This window comes from Schistosoma haematobium, chromosome ZW (assembly GCF_000699445.3).
Source record: "Schistosoma haematobium chromosome ZW, whole genome shotgun sequence".
Taxonomy (NCBI): domain Eukaryota; kingdom Metazoa; phylum Platyhelminthes; class Trematoda; order Strigeidida; family Schistosomatidae; genus Schistosoma; species Schistosoma haematobium.
The window spans coordinates 35,029,941-35,054,453 of NC_067195.1; the positions used below are offsets into that span (position 1 = coordinate 35,029,941).

A 24,513-nucleotide genomic window follows, 5' to 3' on the forward strand; every position below is an offset into this window, starting at 1 on the left:
AAAATATTCTATGATTGTATTTAACTAATCACTATTCTTAACATGATAGTGAATAGAGAAAAGGTGCTGGTATTGAATCTACTCTTTAAACTATATAATACCTACAAGTGATTTTAGGCTTAAGCAGGTACACTAAGTCTTTACTAAATACAGATATTTTAGTTTACATGTACGAAAGAAAAAGACTCATAACTGCTGGAATATATCATGTATCTAAGTTAATAATTAGTAGTTAGTTTTGGATGCTGAGATAACAGTTTCATGCATAGTTCCACATCTATGTTTTTGATTCTCAAATAAAATTACGGTTCTCAATTTTCTATTAAAGTTTTACTTCTTCTTCTTCTTCCTTCTTTTCGTTTTAAGAAAAACAAAGTCAATAACTAGAAAGACTTTTATCAGTAAAGCAACACCAAAGAAAATGAATAAAGAAAATTAGTCAACATAATTAATAATTATTAAATGCATATTAAAATGATCAACGCTTTCTCCATAGCTTAATGATTATTAGTTGCTAATAAACTATTTCCTTTTAGGTATCAATTAGATTATTCTCAGTTATAGAACAAAATATCACTGAATAACTTTCCAATTATTGATTAATTAAAACTAATAAAAAATATTAAATAGTAAACACTAAACAATCAACATAAAATTAATGTTAACAGTTAGAGAATTCCTGAATTATTATTATTTAGCTTTGTCATTCTTAAATAATATTAAGTTAGAAAATATTAAAGATTAAATAAGAATAACAATAACGTATACGGAGGAAAATATATGTTCTTATTTGAGGTTAATTCATTCAATGAAAAATTCTTGATAATTAGCGTTATTCTACTTTCTGATAATAAAACAAATTATTCCAGTTTTTTTTACGTTACCATGATGTTCTTGGCATAAAATAAGAGAAACGATCACTGTGACTGCGTCTTAATGGTTGATGTCTATCAGGACTAGTTATTGACTCAACTGAATCAATACGTGAATTGTACTCTACAGCTTGTTTATCAAGTGCTTGAACAATTTGTTTTACCCTGCCATAAAATTTTGGCTGATCGTCTATATATTCATTCTGTTCACAATGTAAACTTTCTAAAGATTCACCTCGTTGTTTTTCATGTTCTTGGTAATTTGATAAGTTGTAATTTTCATTTGCTGTATAATTGGCAAATCTGCACGGTGGTGAATGAATTGTTTTCCGAATTTTGTGGGGGCGCTGAGTCATAAACTGATTATTATATGGTGAAATGGGGTTTGGTGAATCTTCTAGCTCTATACGTAACGGAGAAATATTTCGATATCTGACAAATGATTCATAGGGTTCTTGATAGTTGTAAAAGTTACTATTATCATTATTATTACTGTACGTAGGTGGGTTTGGGGCAACTTTAGGCATAGCGTTAATAGCCTTTGCGTAATAGTCATGTTTTATTGAATTAACGGTGGGCTGGTTCATTAAAGTTTTATCTAAATGGGAATAATTTGTATCATGCTCTACAGAGGCCGGATTTTCGAAAGGTAAATATGTATTGGAAGCATACTGTTGAGGTTCACCCAGAGCAAAGTGGTGATTATTATTATTGGTACCGTAAATGTTATAATGGTGTTTTGTACCAGGATAAGGATTATGATTGTACTCGTGACAATTATAAGCTGAATTTTTGTTAGGCTTTTGAAAATGGCTAATATGTCGTTGATGATGTTTTCCGTAGTGATTTTCTTGTTGGTGACGATTGTATTGGTAGTGACTTGGCTGGTCTTTAGAGTAGAAATCTCGTTTTGTGACTAAATTGTTCTGACTGTTTAAATTATTGATTTCAGAGTCCCAGCTTGAATAGGCGCTAAGCTTTGGTGTTTGGCCAGGTGAACAGTGATAACAGTCAGAACAAAATGAACACTGAGCTAAGTTTCTATTTATTTTGATCAACTCTTCAAAATATGCACGTTTTTTATCAAAATCTTCTGCGATTGGGGTAGTGTCTATGCAGTCATCAGCATACTTATCAATTGCTTGATACGCACATCCTCCTGCTTCAACACTGTCACACTGTATGCCTTTATCTAACGATTTGACATATTCTTGTGGATAATAAGATGAATACCTAGGAATTGAGACACGAGGGGACCGAGCTGGGGGGGAATGCTGTCTTATGTATCGCTGAATTTCCTTCTCCGTACGTTCCTCCATATTATTTGGTGTTGCACTTGGTGGACTTCGCATAACTGGTGGCGACCAACTTCCTCTAAGTTCATGGTATTTTTGTCTATCATCACTGATTTCTTCTGCTCGTTTTACCCAATCCCTCTTTTCATGGTTTCGTAAACGTCTTGCGCTTTCCCTGCGGTATGACTCAATACAACTTCTGTGTTTGGTGCAGTTTATTATTCGGTTTGGTTCCCGACCTCTATGATGTTTACAAAATGATTCTGCATTGATTCTGGGATGCATATCACGTGTTAAACTGTGAAATTTATCAAATATTTTCTGTCTGCTTCTTGATGCACTCATAGAACTAAGCCACTGACTTCGGAAAGGTGGTGGTGGGGATAGTGATTTTACTGACCACGAACGACTTAAATAAGGTCTGTGATATGTTGATCGTTGCACTTTATCTAGATTATTGGGTTTATCCACGAAAGATTGGGATATACGACTTTGATGGGATGGACTGCACTGACCACTAGTACAACGTAATATATGTGGGTGTAATTCAGTTGAAGGTGGAGTGGGTAACGGTTGTGGAGACAAAGATCTATTCCTAGTATGAGTGAATGTACGTGTATGATCATGCTGATCAAATTTAATTCTTGGCTGAACTACCAAACTCCGATCTTTTTGCTGCATAGTATTTTTTTTCGGCTTGGCTAGATTATCGACTGGACTACTATGATATAACTGGATTTCTTTCGACTCACTAGATTGAGCTGTAGTATTGAGTTTTGACAACGCTTGTGTTCTGTAAGGTGTAGGCAACCTCTGGTCATATTGTTGCAGAGACTGTTCTGCAACCCATAAATTTGTAGCCTGAACAGTTGCTTGACTTGGACTTGGCCACTTAGATACTACATACGTCGTAATGAAGTTTTTGGGCTCCTTCGAAAGAGGTTTTCCATTCACACGCTCATAGACTACAGCAGATCTAACATACACACCATCGGTAGATGAAGGATTCATACAAACGATTTGATCAGGCTTGACATTACAAACATTACAATGGACTGTAGAGTGATTAGACTCCTGTTTTCCGAACTCTGTATTCTTAGTATTAGTGTCAGTAAAATTATTTAATCTCGAACATTTTAAATCTGAAGATTTTGAGAAATTAGTTTTAGCTGCCTTATCAATCTGATCATCCTTAAAGGATAGTGTATTGGGTAATGGTGATAGTGATCGCTGAGTAATTGAGCAAGCACGATAACGAGATAAAGAACCTCCTCTGTTACCATGAGTTAGGTCTGATTTCCTGTCAATCGCCAAAGATCGTGAGCGAAATGGTAAACTCATTGATAATATTGGCTTAGCAGGTTGACTCCAACAGGATGAATAATTTTTATTTTTACATTTCATTTTATTCCTTACTTTATTTGTACTACTTATATTATTGTTAGTAACACCATTAATCTCATAAGATTTGTTGACGGATTCAATAGCTGGTGGTAGAGGTAGTGGAGGTGGTGTCGGTAGATTAAAAGGTTTAGGACTAGGAGTCCGAAACTTTGGCGGACGCGAATGAAATTCTACGGTATTCTCAGGAAGTGATTTGATCACTTTAAATGGTTTGGAACTATTTAAATCATTAGATTTCTCATTTTGTTCTTTTGATGTCACTACTGTTTCAGCTACCGTTTGTTTTTTATTATGATCGGTAAAGCGACCAGATTCAAACAATTTACGCATTTCTTCTACAGATGTATTTACCTTTTCATCTTTAAATGAACTGAAGTTTTCGATGTGATCAGCTTGTTCTCCATTATTTTTTGAGTTTGATCGGTGTGATGATCTGTCAAATGTATTGCGTCTTAATTTGCGAAGTGATCTTCCATTACGACTATTTCTATTATTATTGTTCGTTTCTGTAAGTTTAGTTTCACATGGCTTTGTTGACTCTTCTAAACTCGTATAATATTGCTTCAGCCGTAAAACCGTTTGTGAACTTGGCGTCGTAGTAGAACATGTATAAACATTATAGTGTTGCTCAGGTATCCAGTTAGGTGATATATTTCCTCTGTCATCTTGATTCGTCATATTGTTATCACAATTTTCTCTATCTAGACTGGATTCTTTTGACACAAAATTAGTTGAGGAGTCTAACTGAACACAATGCTCTAATTTATTTCTGTCTGTTATTATCTCAGTAAATTCTGGTTGAATAGGTTGAGTTTCTTCCGGTTTTTGAATTTCTGCTTGTGTGTCAGTTAGTATTGTTGCTGTTGGTTGTAGTATTGGCGATGATGAATGAGGGGGAGTTGATGGTTGTGTTGTTTTGTCTCCTAATGGTGGTGATGTTGACTGCTGAGTGAAATCAGTCTCTTCAATAGGTGAATGACTAGATTCTACAATGTCATTATCACTAATTGGATTCTCAGAAAACCCTGTTGACATTTATGAAACAGGACTATGTACGAAAGCCATACAGACTGAACAGTAATAGCATTTATATTGAAGATATTCAAAAAAATTCATTATTAAAGTTCAAGTTAGGCAGAAATAAGTGAAGAAATAGAATAATTCTGACTCTAAACCCTATCCACTTGGTAATTAGTGTTTTCCAGAACGATGTTACTTCTTGGCGATTTCTGTTATGCTTTACACTGTCAATCTGGAACTGAAAAGAAAATAGAATTACTTTGCACTTTGGTGGAGAAAAATTGTAAGAAGTGAAACACGCATTTATAATGACTCTACAAAATCTGTCGACCTACTATGAATCAAACGAAAAATTGTTTATATTTCAGATTTACTTTAAATTGCTTCAAGTCTCTTGGTCCAAGGAAGGATTTGGTTGTATATCATATTTATATATCCACAAAATCATTTAGCTAATGGGATTTATTTTCAACCACGCAGGATTACCCGATTATAGCCTGGAAGAAATCCAGTTTCTGTATTCAACACTGATGGGTTTCAAGTTTTTATCACAGTAAGAGATTAAAAATCAGGAAACTTATTAAACCGTCAATTTCTATAGTACACAATGGTTATTAATATTATGGTGGCAAGTTACTTGTTTTTTTCATGGAGAAAAAACTATTATTTCAAGAGAAATTAATGATTTTAAAATAAAGAGGACGAATGATCTTAGTTTGAGAAGTCTTGCTCTCTCATAGAAGATTCTGGGATCGAAATGAAAACTTTACACATTCATAGCTAAAATTTCTGTTGCTATGAAATTTGTATGGTAAAATTAATGAGCGACACTTATTATATAGGTTAATATTGATCTCATAGTATCATGGTGTAAACAAAGTTGTCCAAATATTTAGTGAAAATGTTGTCTGAAGGTTTTAAATATTGTTAACTATTTCAGTTTGGTTGGTTGGTCATTTTCAAGCGATCATTCTGTTTTGGCTTTCTGTGGTGAATTATTTCATAGAAACCTAAATGTTTGTAGGCACATTATTCAATTGCTCGTACTGCTGGGGGGGTACATTTATATGAACGGCATTTATTGTGCAATTATAACCACTTTTGTTGAGAAAACGAACAATACGTCGGGTAAGCTGAAGCAAAAGCTTTATGATATTGGTAATTATTTAATTAACTACCAATGAATCACCTTACTCAGAAGAGTACTTGTAAGAGATGTAAGAATTTCTGATTAATAATACTACTACTATTGAGGAACTATAGTTTAGTTTATAGAATATTCTCTTCATCCTGATATATTAGGGAAAATAAAATAAGAAGATAAATCATGTAATCCATCATGAGAACAAGTGATGTGGTTTCGAACTTGGTTGTTGGGAGTAATATTATACTGCCTCACTTATCAGACGGGCAATTGAAGTTTAGAACTATGCTCCTCACATTTTAGACATAAAACGTATCGATGAAGACCAACAGATTAAAGGGATCGATAGTCTTATCATCATCACAGCGACTAAATGAGTGTTAAGAAAATGTAGTTTTTACCTAGCTCTCAGTCCTATTTAAATTACTGATTATTGTGAAGTTATTTTCTGTCAGTTGAAGATATACAGTTGCTTACTTATTATTTATCACTATCTCTAAAGTTTTTCGCAATAGAATCATCATATGATAGATACTCCATGAAAATAGTTTACTATGGATGTAATTAATTTGCTTCTGAGGTCTACAAGTTATATTTATCAATGAACTATCCTACTGTACCTAATGTACGACATAAGTTGGTGCTGCCACTACATATTCTATCAGAAAACGAGGTTTTGGACCGTTTGATCAACAACCTATCAAGCAGAAAACCGGAAGAAACTAGTCACTCAGAATCATGTACATTGAAACCTAAAATTGGCGTTCAGTCTAGCAAAATAAGCCCAAGACCATACGACTTTAATTACTACTCAACAACATTTTTACATCAAACTAATAAGATCACAATAACATGAAGAAGTCATACAAGTGAAAACCAATAAAAAATACCAGATGTGCACAGAGTAAATAAGCAAGGAAATGGACTGTGGTGAACATGTTAAATAACAAGTATACAAATACCTGTCTACTTCACAATTAATAACAATATTAACAAATGAAGATTGGTGTGTGACACACCCATATCTGGAACTGAATTTTTACCAGATCTGGATTGCTGTAATTTCAATTCATTACCATGCTTTATACTACTGATTCATTTCACAATTAATTTATATCAAGAACAGGAACTGAGAGACCAAGTTCAATGACTTTCAGATGATTAATGTGTTGTGACTTTAGCAACAAGACCAAACGAATTAGCATACGTGCTTATTTGTATTACCGGATGTAAAGTTATGTTAGGGATACAATTTTATGGATAATTAATTGAAAATTTATTAGGTTGGCACAAATTATATATTAGGTTACCAGCTAGATAAGGTCTTTTGGCATCAATTAAAATGTTTACTCTCAAACAATCAAGTCAACAAGACACGTACTTGGAACAGATAGTATTTACAGTAATTAAACCAAAAAATTGTTTAAAATGTGACTTACGAGTATTTAAATTTGTTTTCAGAACTGATGAATTAAAACAACTCACTGTTAAAGAGAGTCTTATATCAAAGTAGGATTATTTTTTGTTGATGAATACGTGCACTCCTAATAATAAAATAATGATGTTTGTAATGTCTCAATAAGTTTGGATTGTTTAATATTTAAACTTGTGCTGAATGGGTTTGGTTATTAGTTTCTCTACTCTGAAGAAGTGGCTTACACTAGGTCAAGTGACGTTAAAAATTCTAGCTTTTAGTCATTGGAATATCACAAATATGTCATAATTATTATTATTCTGTCCAATTTATCTGAAATTATTGTCTAACTTTGGTGATGCAGTTTATGTACACTCCTAGTTTTGCATACTTTGTTTTGTAGTATATGTCGATTGTCCAAATAAAATAAATAGTCCGGTATACTAATTACTTCGAAGGTGGTTCCATACTTGACAGAGACGAATTAAGTTTTTGCCAGTGTATTTATGGAGATAATGGTTACTTTAAACACAGGTTTTCACCAGTGTATATATCAATAAAACAAACAAACAAGGTTTTTACCTTTAAACAGAGGTATTTACTTTTCTTGTCTGCTTGGAACTCATCGTCTAAATACTTTAGTCATAAGTTTGAACATTCAGATCCTAAAGATACTTTATGATGTGTCGTAAATTTTAAGCTTAAATGCTTTTAATCTAAGTAGGTAAACGTAATCTGTGACCACTGATTCAATAGGAAATTGTTACTTTTATCACAACTCTAGAACACATGTAAGGGAAATACACAGCGTATGCTCACATTACCCTTAATATTGAACATGAAATACAGTTACATTAAAACACGAACTATTCTTTAAAATAGTTTCGTTATTTTTCGTGATATACTTGCATATATTACGTATAGTACCAGAAAGGGTTTTAAATGTTCATTAGCTATTTGATAGTATTCTAACCTTGCACTGACATTTTCAGTGTTGTCTGAAATAAATCGACAGTAGAGCTTATTTCTAATATGAAAATAAATAAGAACTTAGTTTAATGTAATATAAATCACCTGTCTTCCTATTCAATTACAAAAGTATTAGAATTATTTACCCTTTCGGTACCATAGTTACCACATTTTTCTTAATCTCAGTCACGGTAACTATAATGATCAATATTTAATGAGTTTAAAGTTTATTAAAGTATCTAGTTATTTATGTCTGCAATATAGAGATGAGATTGTGACTTACGTCTCATACCATTTCTTGAATCTGTTTACTTAGATATGAAATAATGTCGCTAAAATGGAAGGAAAATTACCCTGTGAAACTTCATTATAATAGGTAAAAACACCTATTACTCAATGTCAGTCAATAAGAAATGCTATAAATGCTAAAACTTAGTGCAAAGTAACATCCAGTAGATAAGTCCATAGCTTCTTTGACTGATAAGCTATGAATACGTCACGTTATAGGAAGTTCACCTTGAGAAATAACTGTCAGAATGATTCTTATCCATATTAGTTTAAGGGGAAAATTAATGAGCAAGCTAAACATATGTTGCAAGCTACTTAATAAAATAGACAGAATAACGTCTTTCTATTTATCTGAGGTTTTACTTCGATCCTTCAAAAGACACTAATCCATATTAGGAAAGCATTTTAAAAGCTTTACTTTCAAACAACATTTTAGACAAATGAACGTAACTTAATTAGGTATTTCGAAATCAACAATGTAATATTTTATAAAAATGATTAATTTGGGGATTCGTTTTTAACTATCCAGGAAGTGAACCTTTCTTTTTCTGTTTTATTCCAGTCTAATTTTATTACTAATAACAAATGATCAGATCATGTTACGTTTATTCGACATTTTATAAAGCATAGTTATGCATATTCTTAATGCTCAAGATATAAATTCGAATTCTGATAAAATCGCATGCTTTTTACGGAACTAGACAAGAATACTACTACTGTAGTCGTCATGACAATATTTAACTAGTTTGTATTTTCTGTTTACTGATAATAACTTAATCTTTAAAGAATGTATAGTTCACTGGGAATATGAAGTATTATATACGAATTTGTCAACCTCTATTATTTCATAGTGGTCAACTATCTCTAGCAGATTAATCATTAACATGTAAGATGTGTAATTTGTTTTAGCGAATTCATTCGAATTATGTTTCATTACATCTTATATATATAATTAGGGTAATACTAGTTGCTCCACTTTGAAAAGGATTTTTTATCAGATAAGGGTTTGTTGATATAAAGATATAGAGCATTAAGAGGCAAAAAGCGTTTGATAATAAGTGGTTAATTGAAGTTACTATTAGATGTACGAGTTATCTAGTCCATATTAGTATACAACTGATCTACAAAACTGTTTTCTCTATTTTGAGTCTAAGTTTAGGAATTCACATTAAACTAATGAAAGGTTGAAGAAACAATAGTTAACTGTAATTACCCGTTAAAATATGACTTTAATGATAATTTAACAGTTACAGTTTGATAAGACAGTTTTTACATAGAAATGTATTATTAGCAGATAATTTAAAAAGTTATAATTTACTTGACTGTAATGTAATTGGTATTTATGGAAATTATAAGAAAGTTTAGGCAATCAGTGTCTTCACGAGCACTGAAATCATTTGAAAATAAATTCGTAAACTTTATTTCGAGGCTTTTTACGTAGTCGTAAAAGAACTAATTGAATTTAAAAGTAAAAAGCTAAACACATCTCCAGAAGCATTACTCTGTAGTTAGTGAAAAGAATCTGAAGATTCATTGCTAATTGTGATGTATCTCATATTCTTGAAGACTTATGATAGTTATATTTGTTTCGTTTGTGTTATAAACAAGCTTCCGGGTAACTGAACCGTTATTTGACAGTTCCCTTTGTGAATGTTTTTTGTGCCAGGTCCTGAGTGATACACAGCAAAATTATTCCAAAAAGTGGTGCTAAATGAATATGGCTTCACAATCTATCTTATATATATATAAAATTCTATTGGATTAACCTGTTACATTGATTCCAGTGTTAAGTTTAGTGAAAACAAACTGGACAGGAACAATGAAAGGAAGATAAAGTAAAGAAGTTATTTATTCGCTAAATAATAAGGTTACTGACACATCATAGCGTAAGTGGCAGGACGGAACAAACAAAGTATGTAGTTTTCATTCACAAGCCAAAGCCAACAAGAAATTAGTATTTATTCTGTTAGCCTGTAACGTGTGAGAAGATAACTCCCAGGTTCTAGTATATTTCCAGTAATTCTCGTTTGTTGATAAGGTATTTCTACCTACTAAATATTAAGCATCAAGGGCAAGTCTGACATTCTAAGACTACACACATTGGGTTAAGTCAAATGTATGAACGAATATTTCTGACTTTTCATTGAGTGTAAATTACATCAATTCTAGGACTTTTAACCCAAATATTTCATCTGAGTAATGATTTCAAGAGAGATGTCACAAAAGAAAAGACAAAATCTTAACACTATGAGATCGCCGTCTCAACACATTTATCATTTTTTGAGGTGACTTTGCAAATAAGTAGGCGTTTTCTGTGCTCAAAACAGTGCTAAAATTAAACCTAGAATACTAAATAAAGTCACAGCATCAATTAGTGAGGCCATTAACATTTTGTTTAACCCAAATTAAGAAATAACTGTATCCCGCCTAGAGACTTTACGTGACGATATGAAAAACCAACTGGGCTGCCACAGATGAATTTGCTTTTTGTCTTCCTTTAAGTTGTAAATTTCTCAATAAACATAACTGAGAATACTATGATTCACAGTTTTGAGTTTCTGCGTTATTTCTGATTTGTTTTCTATTTGTTTTGTTGACTTTTACCATCACTAAAGTGAATCATGAAAAACTTAGTCATTACCCATTGATGTTAATATCGGAAACACCTATCTGTCAATAAGTATAGAAACATGGCCTATCCAGGAAAATTGCTATCTGAGGCTGTATTGTTGTTAGCTATGGACACAACGAAGTAAATAACAAATCTTTATTACTACGCTACACTGGGTCAGTAAGAACATAGTGGCCGATCTTTTTTCAACTACTTATCGATGGATGGTGTAATTTACTTAGTCTGTTCAACAAATATGGAAAATAAGGTTCTAACCTTTTTCAAAGATTTGAGCAATTCGCTCACCACATCAAATCCCTCTTTTCTACCTATCAGGCCTTATCCCTTAGAATTTCTTTCTACTCTCAAACTATGAAATGTTTATCAAGAGGCGCCGCAGGGAAACTGCGAGATGATAAATCATAAAACCATGAGATATCTGAGGTGTATGACTTCTATGAATTCCTACGGTGTTTCAAATAATAGAAACAGAGATGTTTATAATAGATGGATATTTTGCTTGTAGTAGAATTCAGAAAGTGTGTTTACTACTATTGGTGACTCGTTAGCTGGATGCACATAGTTTTTATGTTCACAACAAAAGTCGAGCCCATTAACTTTGGTTTCAAACACCCAAAGAGTTTTTAATTGGTCCTCTGAGTTTAGTTAGGTAGAATCTTGTTGAAGGTTTACGATCATAACGTCATTAGTAGTAAAGGTATAACAAGCCTTATGATATACACAAACATACAAATCTACATTTTTTTGGATAGATAAAAATTTTGCAAAATAGTATGTAATTGTACTACTACTTATTACTAACCTCGTGTAGGACCAAGATTTTTATAATTGGTTGATCAATATCATGTTTTTCTATCCCTTTAGTGCTAATTGCATTCTATCGATCAAGCTGCAGTATGGACAGCAGTCTAAATGACTTCATATGGCATGTACTTCACTGTGATAAATCAGTCCTATATCTCAGTCCTACAGAAGGTCAGCCATGGCTTTAAGAACTCGGTGGTAACGTTTCAGACTACGAAGCTGGATGACGCGGGTTCGAATAATTTATGACATATTTGTATGTATATATTCATGTTTTTAAATTAACCTTTTGCATGAAAGATTATCGCATTTACTCTTGTTCTGTTGAACTAGTTCGCCTGAAATAAATCGTTTTCAATAAAATTTTGTGTTCACCTATGTATGTTTCGTTGTTGAAGTTAGCTTAACAATACAACAGTAATATGAAGAGACAAACGAAATTAGTCCGGGATATGCGTACCGATGACTAATGAAATGTGGAGTTCAATGGGTTACTAAAAGAGTTTAGGCTATTCCGCTGTTAATATGAAGGACTAAATTTCGCTGTCCATAATGTGAACAACAGGATAACTCAAAACCTTACTGTTAATAATATGAGGAGAAATGGATTGAATGTATTGCCGCATATGGAGAGTAGTTAAAAAGAAATTAAATTGATGTATCCTACATTTCTTAAACTTCGGATATATTACATAATTTAGTCGTGGTTTAGGGGAAGCATTTGTCCTCTGATTTGTGAAAATCGAAATCCAATTTCCAGTACTTTGATTGTATCTAGTCACTTAATAGTGAAAGTCAAATGATGTTTTTCTGTTCTAGAATAAAACCATGGTGCATATTCAAGATTTCTAAATGACCTCAATTAACGGACGATTGATTTTACGTGAAAAATTGATGGAATATTGCACACATCAAGTTAAAAGCCAGTTTCTTGTCATTCCATGTTGACATTAAACATTATCCTACTCGATATTTAGATAACATAGTAAAATGACATATGTATAAACTACTCGTTATCAGATAACAGACAGACTCAGGTTGCAATGAATATATAAGCTCTTATTATTATTTTTACCCCTTATGTCAGTATGGTCCGAAAGGTCATTAGTATAGGCTATATGCTAGAACAATCATTGTGTATTATGTTATACATGTCTGAAATTATAAATACCTTTTGGAGACAAAGAGGTTATGGATATTTCAAGTTGAATGTAATTTTCTATTATGTGCCTAATAAATGACTAAACATTACGTTATACACGCTCACCAAGGTCCTGCTGTAGATTTCATAATCCCAAAAAATGAAAAGTCTTTTAAAGTATCTTTATTTTTACTACTGGTTTTCAATATTATTCATCCGTGAACGTGTTAATTACAAGTTGCAGCCAACCAAATTGTTTTTTTTTTCATAAATGGAAGAAGAAATTAGATCTAATTGACTTGAAATACAACAGTTAAGGATATTATCATCAATCTTATTTCAGATACGAATGACCAGGAAACAGATCTAGAACCGATTCCTAAATAAGTTCACATAAATCAGTTCAGATAGGCCTTAAACTATAATTCACTTCTATATTATAACCCATGGAATAAATAAATGCTAGAATTAAGCTAACTGTGAGAATACAATATAGCATAAGCTACTCAAGAGTTTTCACCTACTGTTTAAGGGTAATGAGCTGTAAACATAATACTGAATAAACCAGTTGTTTTTTGATGCAATCTAAAAATTTGGCATTTCTGTATGACTGAGTAATTTTTTAAAATTCGTTGAATAAAACAAGTAGATTAACTTTTCAATATGTTTTTCATGTTTTAAAATCCAAGCCGTGATAAAACATCAGACGTGTCTACGCTAAAGGGAATGATTGAACATTTGACCTAAAAGTTCAACTGTATTTGATGTCCTTTAAAATAGAATTGGATCTGTAAACGCAATGCTATACCTTATATTTATACTTATACTCTTTAGTTATGATTACTATGTCGGTTCGAATGAATTATTCTGATATTTTGGATGTTCACTTGAATCCTACTAAGGTGAACTTAACACTCCATAAGGTAGGAGAAATATTTTGCGGATTTGTTACCCTTAGAAAAAAATGTAGATGTCACTGCATTCCTAGAAGCTAATAAAAAGTAACTTTATAGAACTATTCCTACTTTTACTGTTGAATCCACTTAGTATCAAACTAATCCTTTTTTCTAAATTGCTTTGAATTCTGTAATTATCTTGAGAATCGGCATCATTATTATTATCTAATAAAGAGGAAACTTTTGAGACATTCTGTAAAATGTAAAATAAAATGTAATCCATGCTTCAGGAGATCATATTTAGTTTCCTGAATATGTGAGGTATATTAAAATTGTATTTCTTCTCTTTCACTTCTTTAGAGTCATATATCTGGAAACCCTTTTTGTAGAACAGTTTAAAAATGAGGGTGAAAAGTTTTAGTAGACTGTCATTCAGTCTGACAATCATTATTGTCAAAGTTATTATACCATTATTTTGAGAGCTGGAACTCATTCTTTGATCTCTTTGAAAACCTACATCTTATGAAGGTGATTAACCTGATCACCTTAAAATAGTGAGGCACTCAGTCTGACTCGAAATTGAATCACTGAAACACTTTCTTGATATGTGGGCATTATATTATCGTATGTTCAGTTGATTTAAGGACAAAACTTAATTTCATAAAGAATAATTAAGAAAATAAACATATGAAAGTTGTAAAAATGTTTCACTCATTATTCTATGGATCATTTTGGTTTTCCATTTTTTCTTATTTTCAGCTTACTCTGAAGCTTTATGTCACCATTAATAAATTAATATAAGCTCAGTAGGGCTCTGTGTATAAACGTAACTGGCCATCATTTTGCGTTGTTACTATGGTAACGATTGTGATTGTTGTCAACATCCTTCCTTTAATACGTTTTTTAGGTCACTTAATAGGTTTATGTGCATACATTTACTCAGACCATGAACTGAAAATCGTTAAAAATTCAATGATTATTAATTTATTTTTAATATCCTATTTTTTCTGCACAATTTTAATTTTTCCATGTAGTTACTAACGTACAAAAGCTTGAGATTACCAGCATTCAAGAAACCTGTCACACTTTGCACAGCCTCGAATCAAAAAGGATAAATCAATTTGCATAAAGTTTGACAGGACAACAAAACTTAAATATTAAACAGTTACTCACTTGTTGTTTTACTGGAAGAATAGTAAATTTGATTATTTTGTTTTTTGAATTTGAGTTTGAAGGGTTAATTTGATATGTTCTGTGTTTCTGAAGAAAATAGTTGAACAGTATTCTTCTTCAATTTAAATTAACAATATACTCTTATTATTCCAGGGATTTGAGTATGGATTAACAGGTAGTACTGTGTATGCACAGGCAGAATATTATTCATAACTAAAGTTAATCCAGTAGATTATGTTTTTCTTAAAATTAGAAAACTTTTTTTATATTTCACTGATAAGGAAACTATCCTTCTTTCTATCTCACCAACTCTTGATTTTGTGTTAAAGTCTTTTATAAACATACCGTTTGTATAACCATGCTGGTTGCTAATGACGCAGCAACAAACATCACTTAAAACGGCCATCTGACTAACTAACTAACTAACTAACAAAACATTATGATTTCCTACTAAGTAAACTCAATATGAAATGTTTACTAAAGTATAATACAGTCAACGCCCATACTCACAGTATGGTTTGTATATGTCTGTAATTTTGGTAGATATGCATAAGGATAAAAGTATGTATGTGTACAAAGATTACATTATTCTATATCTACATTCTTTGCGCGTATGCATAACACCAACATTGGTTAGTGAGTCTTAAGAACACTGACCATTGTGTTATTTCCTTCATTTACTATAAAATCTTTGCTTATTAACAATATTGCCATTTTCAATTGTTACATAATTTACAGATCAGTATTCTATATTTCCCTTTAGTTGGATGTTCATAATATGACATCATTCATGTTTTTTTCTTGATATGAACAGGAATTAGGGAAGGAGACAGATAAGAAAGTAATAGTAAAGTTGGGAAAGCCAAAGTTTCTTCCAACAGATCATATGATTTTCAATGATTATTTTACTTATGTTCACTAGATAATTAAGGAACCAATAATACCTAAAAGGCTGCTTTTAATTATTTGTTAAACACATTGCAGATAAATAGATTCAGCTTATTATTATAAACAAAACATTCATTTAACCTTAATGTTTTATAATCTATTAAGAGTCTTCCACATTCCCTAAAACCATATCTTCTGTGTAAAATCTTTCAATGTACTGTTTGCTAGTGATGTAATTCAACGATTGAGCTTGCTCTAACTCTCCCTGACATCATGTTATTGTATGAATTACTTTTTTTAATTCTTGAGTGTAACACATTGTTCTTAATTCAGTATAGAATGTAACTTTAAGCTTTCATATTCCACTTTAATAGTAAAACTTCATATTCATATGTTAGATAATCTCAAATATCGAATATAGACAGTAAAATAAAGACGTTTTTAGAAAATAAGCATAATCAAGTTATTAGTGGATAATTTGCATTAAACTATCTGTATACTTACTGTGAAAATGGTGTAACCTAATTTAGTGATAAAGATGAAATATAAGATAACTAGTCACTGTAATGAATCATTGTTTCCAAATTTAGCAGTCAGATTACCTATAACAGTAATAAGTTCCATGAAAATGTTTGCATGTGCAATCTTAGTAAGGTTCATAGAAGTTTCCTAAAGCTTTTACAAAATATCAGTATAAAGGTTATGTAGATTATTAAGTTTTTGATTGAGATCATGAACCGATTGATGTTAGACCACCGCTGGAAACCTGGAAGCACTGGACGGCCGTTTCGTTCTATTGTGGGACTTTTCAGCAGTGCGCATCTACGATCCCGCATGAGGGATTCGAACTCAGTGCTTAGTTAGTTCAGGAAAATCGTACTTTTAAATGATTTTTAAAAAACTTTCTCTATCATTCATAATCCTTAGATATTGTTTGTAAACTGTACTCGAACCCAACTGAAAACAGTATAAATTGTGTACATAAATGTTCTCTTGCATTTGATTACTTCTGTAAACAACTATTGTTTTGGGAAATACATTGAAATCAAATTACATAAGGTACCTAAAGGCGGCTAGCTGAGAAAAGACAAAAGTCATATAAATGTTTCATTGTTAAAGTTCACACAGCTGGATTTCTTTATTGTTTCAGTTTAAATAATACAGTTCTTATTTTATACAGAATGGAATAACATTAAAATATTTTGATAAGCAAGCGGTTCGTTTTTAAAAGTAAACTCTTCCGCTGTGTGTTGAAATAATACTTGGCTCAGGTGAGTGACAGATCTGTGGTCAAAAGTTTAAAGGTTTAGTCATATGTTAACGAAAAGACTACACAGTAGTAAATTACACTGACATAAGTAGTTACTCTCAACATTTACACTTACTGAAAAACTACTATACTTCTACTAATGTCCTTTATGGCTTATTTGTAGGTATCATTAGCAAGGTTTAACTTGGTAATTTCGAATAAATTGAGGATTGGGTAGATTGTTATAAATGAAATAATATATTTGTAATGTCCCAATAAGTAGAAAAATTACATTTCAGTCAATGTGATTTATAAGCGACATGTATGTATGTATGCATGGGATGAAAAAATGTGAGCTTTGTGTTGCGAAAGGATAGAGTTTAATTTGCATGTACGATAACAGTGTGAAATGTGAATGAAATCAGAGATGGTAGCCTGAATAGATAGTCCAAGTTGGATGTACAGTGACGACTTTTTTCTATTGAGGCCAGTAGAATTATGCATTATATGAAAAGATTCAGCTACTCTCCTTTCTTTGTAGTTGGAAAAACCTTTTTGTAATATTTCGATAATTTTGAAATCGATTTGGTGATTGTTGAAAATGACGTGAACTAATATTGTCGATTTAATTTGAAGTCTATCCAGTTGTACAGGATTATTAGGAGGTTTCTTTGTGTACCTAATATGTTTTTTGGCTCGAGTCAAGATTTCGTGAGATGACTCTACATTATAGAGTGCATCACAATCGATAAATCCTAATTTGTAGACACAGTTCTGTTTTGACATGAAGGGAGGGGGTTCCTTTTAAGCGAACTAAATTATTTCTGTGTTCGTTCTTTTGTAATATACTTTAATTCTGTGTTGTTTTAAAATTCTTTGGAGTTTCTCTGTTGTACCATGGAGGGATGGTAAAACTTCAGAAAATCTAATTTTTCTACTCATTGGGATATTACAAGTATATCACTTTTTGTTGGTCGCTTATTGTTTAGATTTAATGAACAATCAAATTTTAATTATTTTTTTATTGAAAGTTTTATCTGATTACGAATTACGTCAATCTTTGTAAATAATAGAACTATTCCATTTTTTGCTCATATCTATGATAAATGGATCAATTTTAGTATGAGTTTCAGTTATATAAAGTTAATTATGGAGACTAGATGGAGTGCTTTTAGAATCTGTATGTTTGCGAGAAGATAATATTGAGTTGAGTAAAACGTGTAGTTCATCTGAATATAAACAATATTGAAATAAGATCATAATTTCAGATAAATGAATATTTTTGAAATAATTTAACTGAATTCCTAACAAATAATACTTGAGTCAGTAAGCTAAACAGTAAACATTTAATTGAATTATTTTGAGTAAATAAGGTAGGTATTTCTGTGACGTCATACTATACTGATTTCCCATAATGAATATGAAAAGTTATTCTTATGTCCTTAAAGTATGATCACTTTTTGATCCAGGTGAATGATTTGGTAAACAAAGACTTGGTTGATCATAGTCTGAGTTTTCCCAGTTCTCTATAAAATGTCACCACTTTATAAGAAGTAACGGCGAGACTATAATGTATGGACGAACTAATCAGATTTACAATAACAGGTCTGAGATTTTGGAGCTAAATTCGTTCACCAATTTGGCTAAATAGAGTTTTGGTATTATAGCTGATGTCATTTCGTGATGAAAACCATAAATCTAATTCCTAACACGAACCATCAACTGTAAATCATAATCCTTATTCTTCAAACTGCTTTATAACCCTCATTTTAGCCCTAGTAAGTAGGTAGACACTCTCAAGGTCACTTTAGTGTCACTCAAAGGTCGTCCATAAATTATAGTCTCACCGAAGTAACTATGTAAGTCAGTGAATTAGTTATACTTATTGGTTACAACTTTTCAATTTTATGATATTGTAAATATCTGTTCATGTAGCAAGTTGTGGAATAATTCATGTCAAATACTACTTAGTTTATTGTATATAAATCTGACTAATAATATGACTGTAAATAAACCATGTAAAAAGTAGTGTATTTAAGGATTATTTCAATTTATTTTTTGTGTCAAGTAAATCCTCATCTATCACCTTTTTTTTCTTAATTACGTCAACCAATTTACGGTTTTCCATAACAGGTAATTACTTATATCCAACAGTTACAACGGTGAATTCTTAGTTCTTCAGAAAGGATATTTTTCCAGTTTTAACTCCTCTTTATCTAATTATTTCTGAAAGAAAAGCTTTTGAAAAGTCAGTCTAACATGATAAAGCCAAAGAACAGAAGTGAGGCGAAATACTGATAGTGATTAATAAAACCAAATAAATAAAAATATTACAACCACATAGTAAATTGAGCAAAACTTTCATTCAGTATCTAAATAATTGATAGTTTTCTGAAAGTTTATCTCTATTACTACTACTATAGGGAAACTTTAGTTTCAGGTTGAAAGTTTATGGGATCTATAATTTTAAACTTAATAAATACGTTGGTTTTTATTAATTTTCAAAATATTTTCAATCTGTAATCTGGGAAACTAATAAAACCTCTGAGTAGGTCAAAAATTACTTCTCATAATTTATCTACTGTAGATATTGCATTATTTAATTCGTCCTGCCATTTAAACTTAATTTTGCAGTAGCGAGTATATTTCAGGATATTTTAAAGTAAGTAGTACTGCTTAAATATAATTTGAATAGTGAACAATGTCTTACTTGCTTCGGATCTTTACTATGATAGCAACTGACAAATCACCATAGTTACGGTTACTTAGACCTAGCGGTGATATTGTTTTTCCATTATCTAGACTAGTTTATATTAAGTTTCAGCATATTTTTTAAAAATAAAAAGTTATTTAAATAATAACAATGGTTCTTTGTTCTTCAGGGTTTCAAGTTCTAAAGAACGACAAATATAACTTAAGCCTGAACAGTTAGACAATGTAATCTAAAATGTGATCATTTTATGCCACGTTAAGTAAATTTCTTTTCTTAAAGTTTATTTATATAACAAAATGTCGATGAGGAGGTTCCCACAAAAGACTGAAGGTATAACAGAGACGTTTAAATATATGTTCGAATTTGCTGCGAACAATTCACATCTACATAATACACATCAGCTTCAATTTTTATCCTCTTACGGCACGTTTCGAGACTGAAGTAGAGAGAAAAGGTAAATCTGTACGTCAGTAAAAGACAAACGTTTATATTGCAAAAATTATGTTGGTATACGAATGAGTTTATAACGATCTTCTCAGGATTCCTAGATCAGTATAATTAGGTTCGTTAGTCGTCGTTGCATAATCTGATGAAGACAAAATTGTTGTGTTGTTCTTTATTTATTTGACACATTTTTGTTTAACAACCTCAACCTTAGGCTTGTCTTGAACTTCCTCAATGTTCAGTTTGACGATAATAAAGTTAGGTAAGGAAACGTTTTAAAACTCAGAAACTAATTTCAAGAAGCCTAGAAATAATAACGATTGTTGTGTTTTATTTACTTGGGATCCGCTGTACTACTTATATATAAGTTTGAGTGTCATTAAACATTATAATGTCAGCTTTCCACATTTCATAAGTGATTTACTAAGGGCCTAACTTAAATATTGTTTAACATGAGATCTAGTAAACACCAAACAATGACTTGAATCATGAGTGTGATATCATAATTTGGTGTCAAGGTGTAAAATAACCATATTCGTTTTATAATTCATTTAGTCAATTTTAAGACGTACTAAAATAAAATCCTTTGACACAAATTTACTGTATGTTTATATGTTGGGTTTAAATAAAGTATTTTGTATAGATTCCTAAATCCTAATGTAGCGAAATATCTCTCAACCATAAAAGTAGCAATGTATTTCCTCAAGCCAGTAAATATTATTTTGTAACGTTTTGCATAAGACATTCCTTAAGAATACAGAACAGATCGCCTTCTACTTGGTTAATTATAACTCTCTAAATTAGCAGTTTATGTTCTCAGTGCTTGGTTTAACAACTGAAATTTGCTAAGGGTTATCAAAAGGTTAACGGTTGAACCTTATTAATACAACAAATTTCACCCAATATAAAATAAAAACAACTGCTTACCAGCACCTATACATTGATAGAAAACAAATACTTTATCAATATACGATTTCGACTTTGGTTACAAAGGTTTGCTCCATGTCTAACGTTTGTAACCAGAAAAGGTTTTTGAGGTTCTATGTTCAATATTATGGAACCATGCTGCATTATGAATTACTGACATTAAGTGATCTATTCACTATATTTATCCGAAATACGCTTGCTTAAACCACTACTAAGAATGTAAGAAATTAAGCAGTCAAGCACTAAACCTTACGATGGTATGTTGAGATATTAAATCGGTAACTCAAATCTTTCATATGGTTGATATTATAGTTTAGGTTTCAAGATCGACAAATAAACATTATTAACATTTGAAAAAATTGTTTTTTTACGACGATCCTATTAACTGTGGGTGAGATAAGTTTGAGAAGTAAGAAACCAAAGTTGTTTCCAAATCAAAGCTCAAGCAATAATGGAAACTACGGTTGTTCTCACATTATCAACTGTTAAGTGATTGGAAGTAGGCATCAGAAACTCTGGACTTTGTTAATAATACTCACAGGTAATTATGGGAACACTGATGTTCTTAGTGAGGCGCAAATCCGTACTACCCAGTCTCACACTTCCAGATGTTATCACTGAACTCTTCGAACAACGATTAGCATCTTGTGAAACTGAAGTATCTAAATTAACCTATTACTGTGCAGCGTACACGACGTTGAGTAATTTTGAAAAGTGGTTACATAGCAGCTTGATTGATAAAACTTGACCAGTACTGTAGATCACAGTGTTGCTATATGTAACAGTAGAAAAATAAATGACAGCCATCCTTAAAGGTCAAATCAAATGTATTTTTATATAAAAATCTTGAACTCAGCTTATCAGAAAAGAATGAAAGCAATATTAACTAATAATATAAGAACATGAAAATTCTTTAGTGTACTTTAATAAATAAAGAATGTGAGTTAAATATAACACACGGGTTTGAACGTAGCATCCGTACCAATAATAGTGAGAACTTAGGTATGTTGCTTATGATTTGATTAATGAACCTTACGATGCTTTCCGGAAGTCCTTTTGTGAGCAAAAGTCTCAAACAAACTAGGGTGTAACGGACAATTGATTATAGATCTCTTAGGCAACCTATGTAAATTCAAAAGGTCATCCCGCATCAGTTCTGCTAAATTACTGTACGACATTTGTTCTCCTATTTCCCACCACTTTTTACTTTTTGTATTATATTTTTTTAGATGAAATATTTGCTTGTTAAAGCTATCTACCTGTGTCTACTTGCCTTGACAGTTTTAATTGAAATTCAGTTTTATCTCTATAAGAAGTGGCTTAAGTGTTTAAATATATGCTAGGTCACCTGAATACTGACATGGTCATCGGCTATCCTTTGGTGTATTTGATTGGTTGCAATAGATCTTTAATACTCTATTATTTGCTGTTAATTTGATAAGAGTGAATATCGCTTTCTGATGCTTGGTGCGTGGTTCTCTACAACTATGTTGGGATATAACCTTCGATGAATAGAGACAAATAGGATTCCTTATAGAATGTGTAGCTAACATCTTAAAGTTGATAAGTCTGAAATTAAAAAAGATGTAAATTATCTTGCACAATTTCCCTTTTAGTGGGTTACCACCTTGGTTATGATACAGTAGTACTGGAATTTACATTGATTCAATTAGTGATGAAATTTGTATTTGTGTTTTGAAATCTGTTTCGTTAAACTTAGGTTATTTCTTTCTATTCTCATTACTTTATCATGATACGTTTTTGTATTGGGAGACATTTAGTCTACATTATGCTTTATATGAACTTGTTTATAATTTGTGAGACTATGCACTGCAATTCTTTAGACAGAACTTTATTATTAATTAGAAACCTGTAGTTAAGTCTGTACTGTCCCATTTATGTAATTTTTTCTTTTACTGGAGATAAATATGTTCACGCTTCGTAGATCCTAGACTAGCTAATTTGTGTGACAATTTATGTCACAAGTTTAGTTATCAAAGTTAATTACAAGGGTGACTAAGCATGCTGCTCATACCATATCTATGATTGTTGGATTTGGTGTTAGTTGAAAAGAGTTCACAATCGTGAGCAATATTTTCTTACCATATATTTTTCTATTTTTGAAGTAACCCTAATTGTTGATGAAAAATATTTTGTTTATTAAGTTTACTTGTACAATTTTGAATCATAAGGTGCTATCAACTTTGTAACAACTGATAAGAATCACATAATATTGATGGTTAAACCATAATGAAGGCAATAATAGAACGTTTACGTTGCCATATAAAATAGTCTTATATTTATTGATTTAAAGTCATTGGAAATCCATTGGCTTTCGTTTGAGCTAAGCCTCAATAAATAAGCTTTGAAAAGTTTTAGTCCTGAATAACGGTATATTGAACAAATATAGGAAACCAAATGAAAACCAGAAAACCATTCTTTGGTAGTATTATTTGTTTCATAAAAGTTACAACTCAGGAAAGTTATAACACGGTTGCACTAGGAACTGTGGTATTAATTTTCGAAGAGTAAATAAATTTATATGGAGGCTAACCAGTTATTATGTAATTTTCAAAATAAACCACTTATTCCCAGAAGGTCATACAAAAAAGTGTCATTATAAAAAATTTACTGGTCTGTTAATGCTCATTATTTCATAAAATTGAAAGGGTTACATCTAGTTGTTTACAAGTATTTACTTTATTTCAACGTTTAAACGATTATACATCTATGAAGAAAAACATCTGAAAGGAAATGAACCCTGAAAAAGGACCGTAACTTCATTTATTGATTACATGTAACCCATGTATTCAATTAACTATAGGCTAATTAAATGCAAATATTGAGTATCTTTGCGATAGACCTCCAAGCTTATTCTCATTCATCAGTATAAGATCAGTTTTCTTTCAGTATAACATATGATCAAGATTATTTCTGATAGTAAATCCAGATTTCTTTTTTTCTTTATGAAGCTAAATGTAAACTATTTCTAAAGAGAGAAAAAAATAGAACAATTCAATCATCTTAGTTTTCATTCAAATAAAGTCTGAATATAAAAACAAAAGAATCATGGTCAAAACAAAATTTTAAATAACTGGCGTGACATTTTCTATTCCATATTTTATTTAGAGCATATTATAAAATTTACTAAACAAAAGAACATATTATAGGCCATCAATATTTGTTTGTCTGACTATTGTAGTCTTTTAATTAGAAATCAAAGTGATAAATGTAACAATC

The 24,513-nt window shown here is 31.3% G+C and overlaps 2 protein-coding genes across 3 annotated transcripts in view; one reads left to right on the top strand and one right to left on the bottom strand.

Annotated features, from left to right (window-relative positions):
* B9D1_2 (B9 domain-containing protein 1) overlaps nt 1-24,513 on the top strand; it is a 62,289-nt gene that overhangs the window by 16,036 nt on the left and 21,740 nt on the right. For both annotated transcript variants that reach the window (XM_051211168.1, XM_051211169.1), the window contains exon 2: nt 11,903-12,098. The gene's annotated coding sequence lies outside the window, so the exon portion shown is untranslated. The remainder of the gene's footprint in view (nt 1-11,902; nt 12,099-24,513) is intronic.
* On the bottom strand, nt 881-15,426 carry MS3_00003392 (uncharacterized protein; the record flags this gene model as incomplete). The annotated part of the gene is made up of 2 exons (XM_012944050.2): nt 15,053-15,426; nt 881-4,829 (listed from the first exon to the last, which is right to left on the bottom strand). The coding sequence occupies exon 2, from the start codon at nt 4,604-4,606 to the stop codon at nt 881-883; it is 3,726 nt and encodes a 1,241-aa protein (XP_012799504.2). The 5' UTR covers nt 4,607-4,829; nt 15,053-15,426.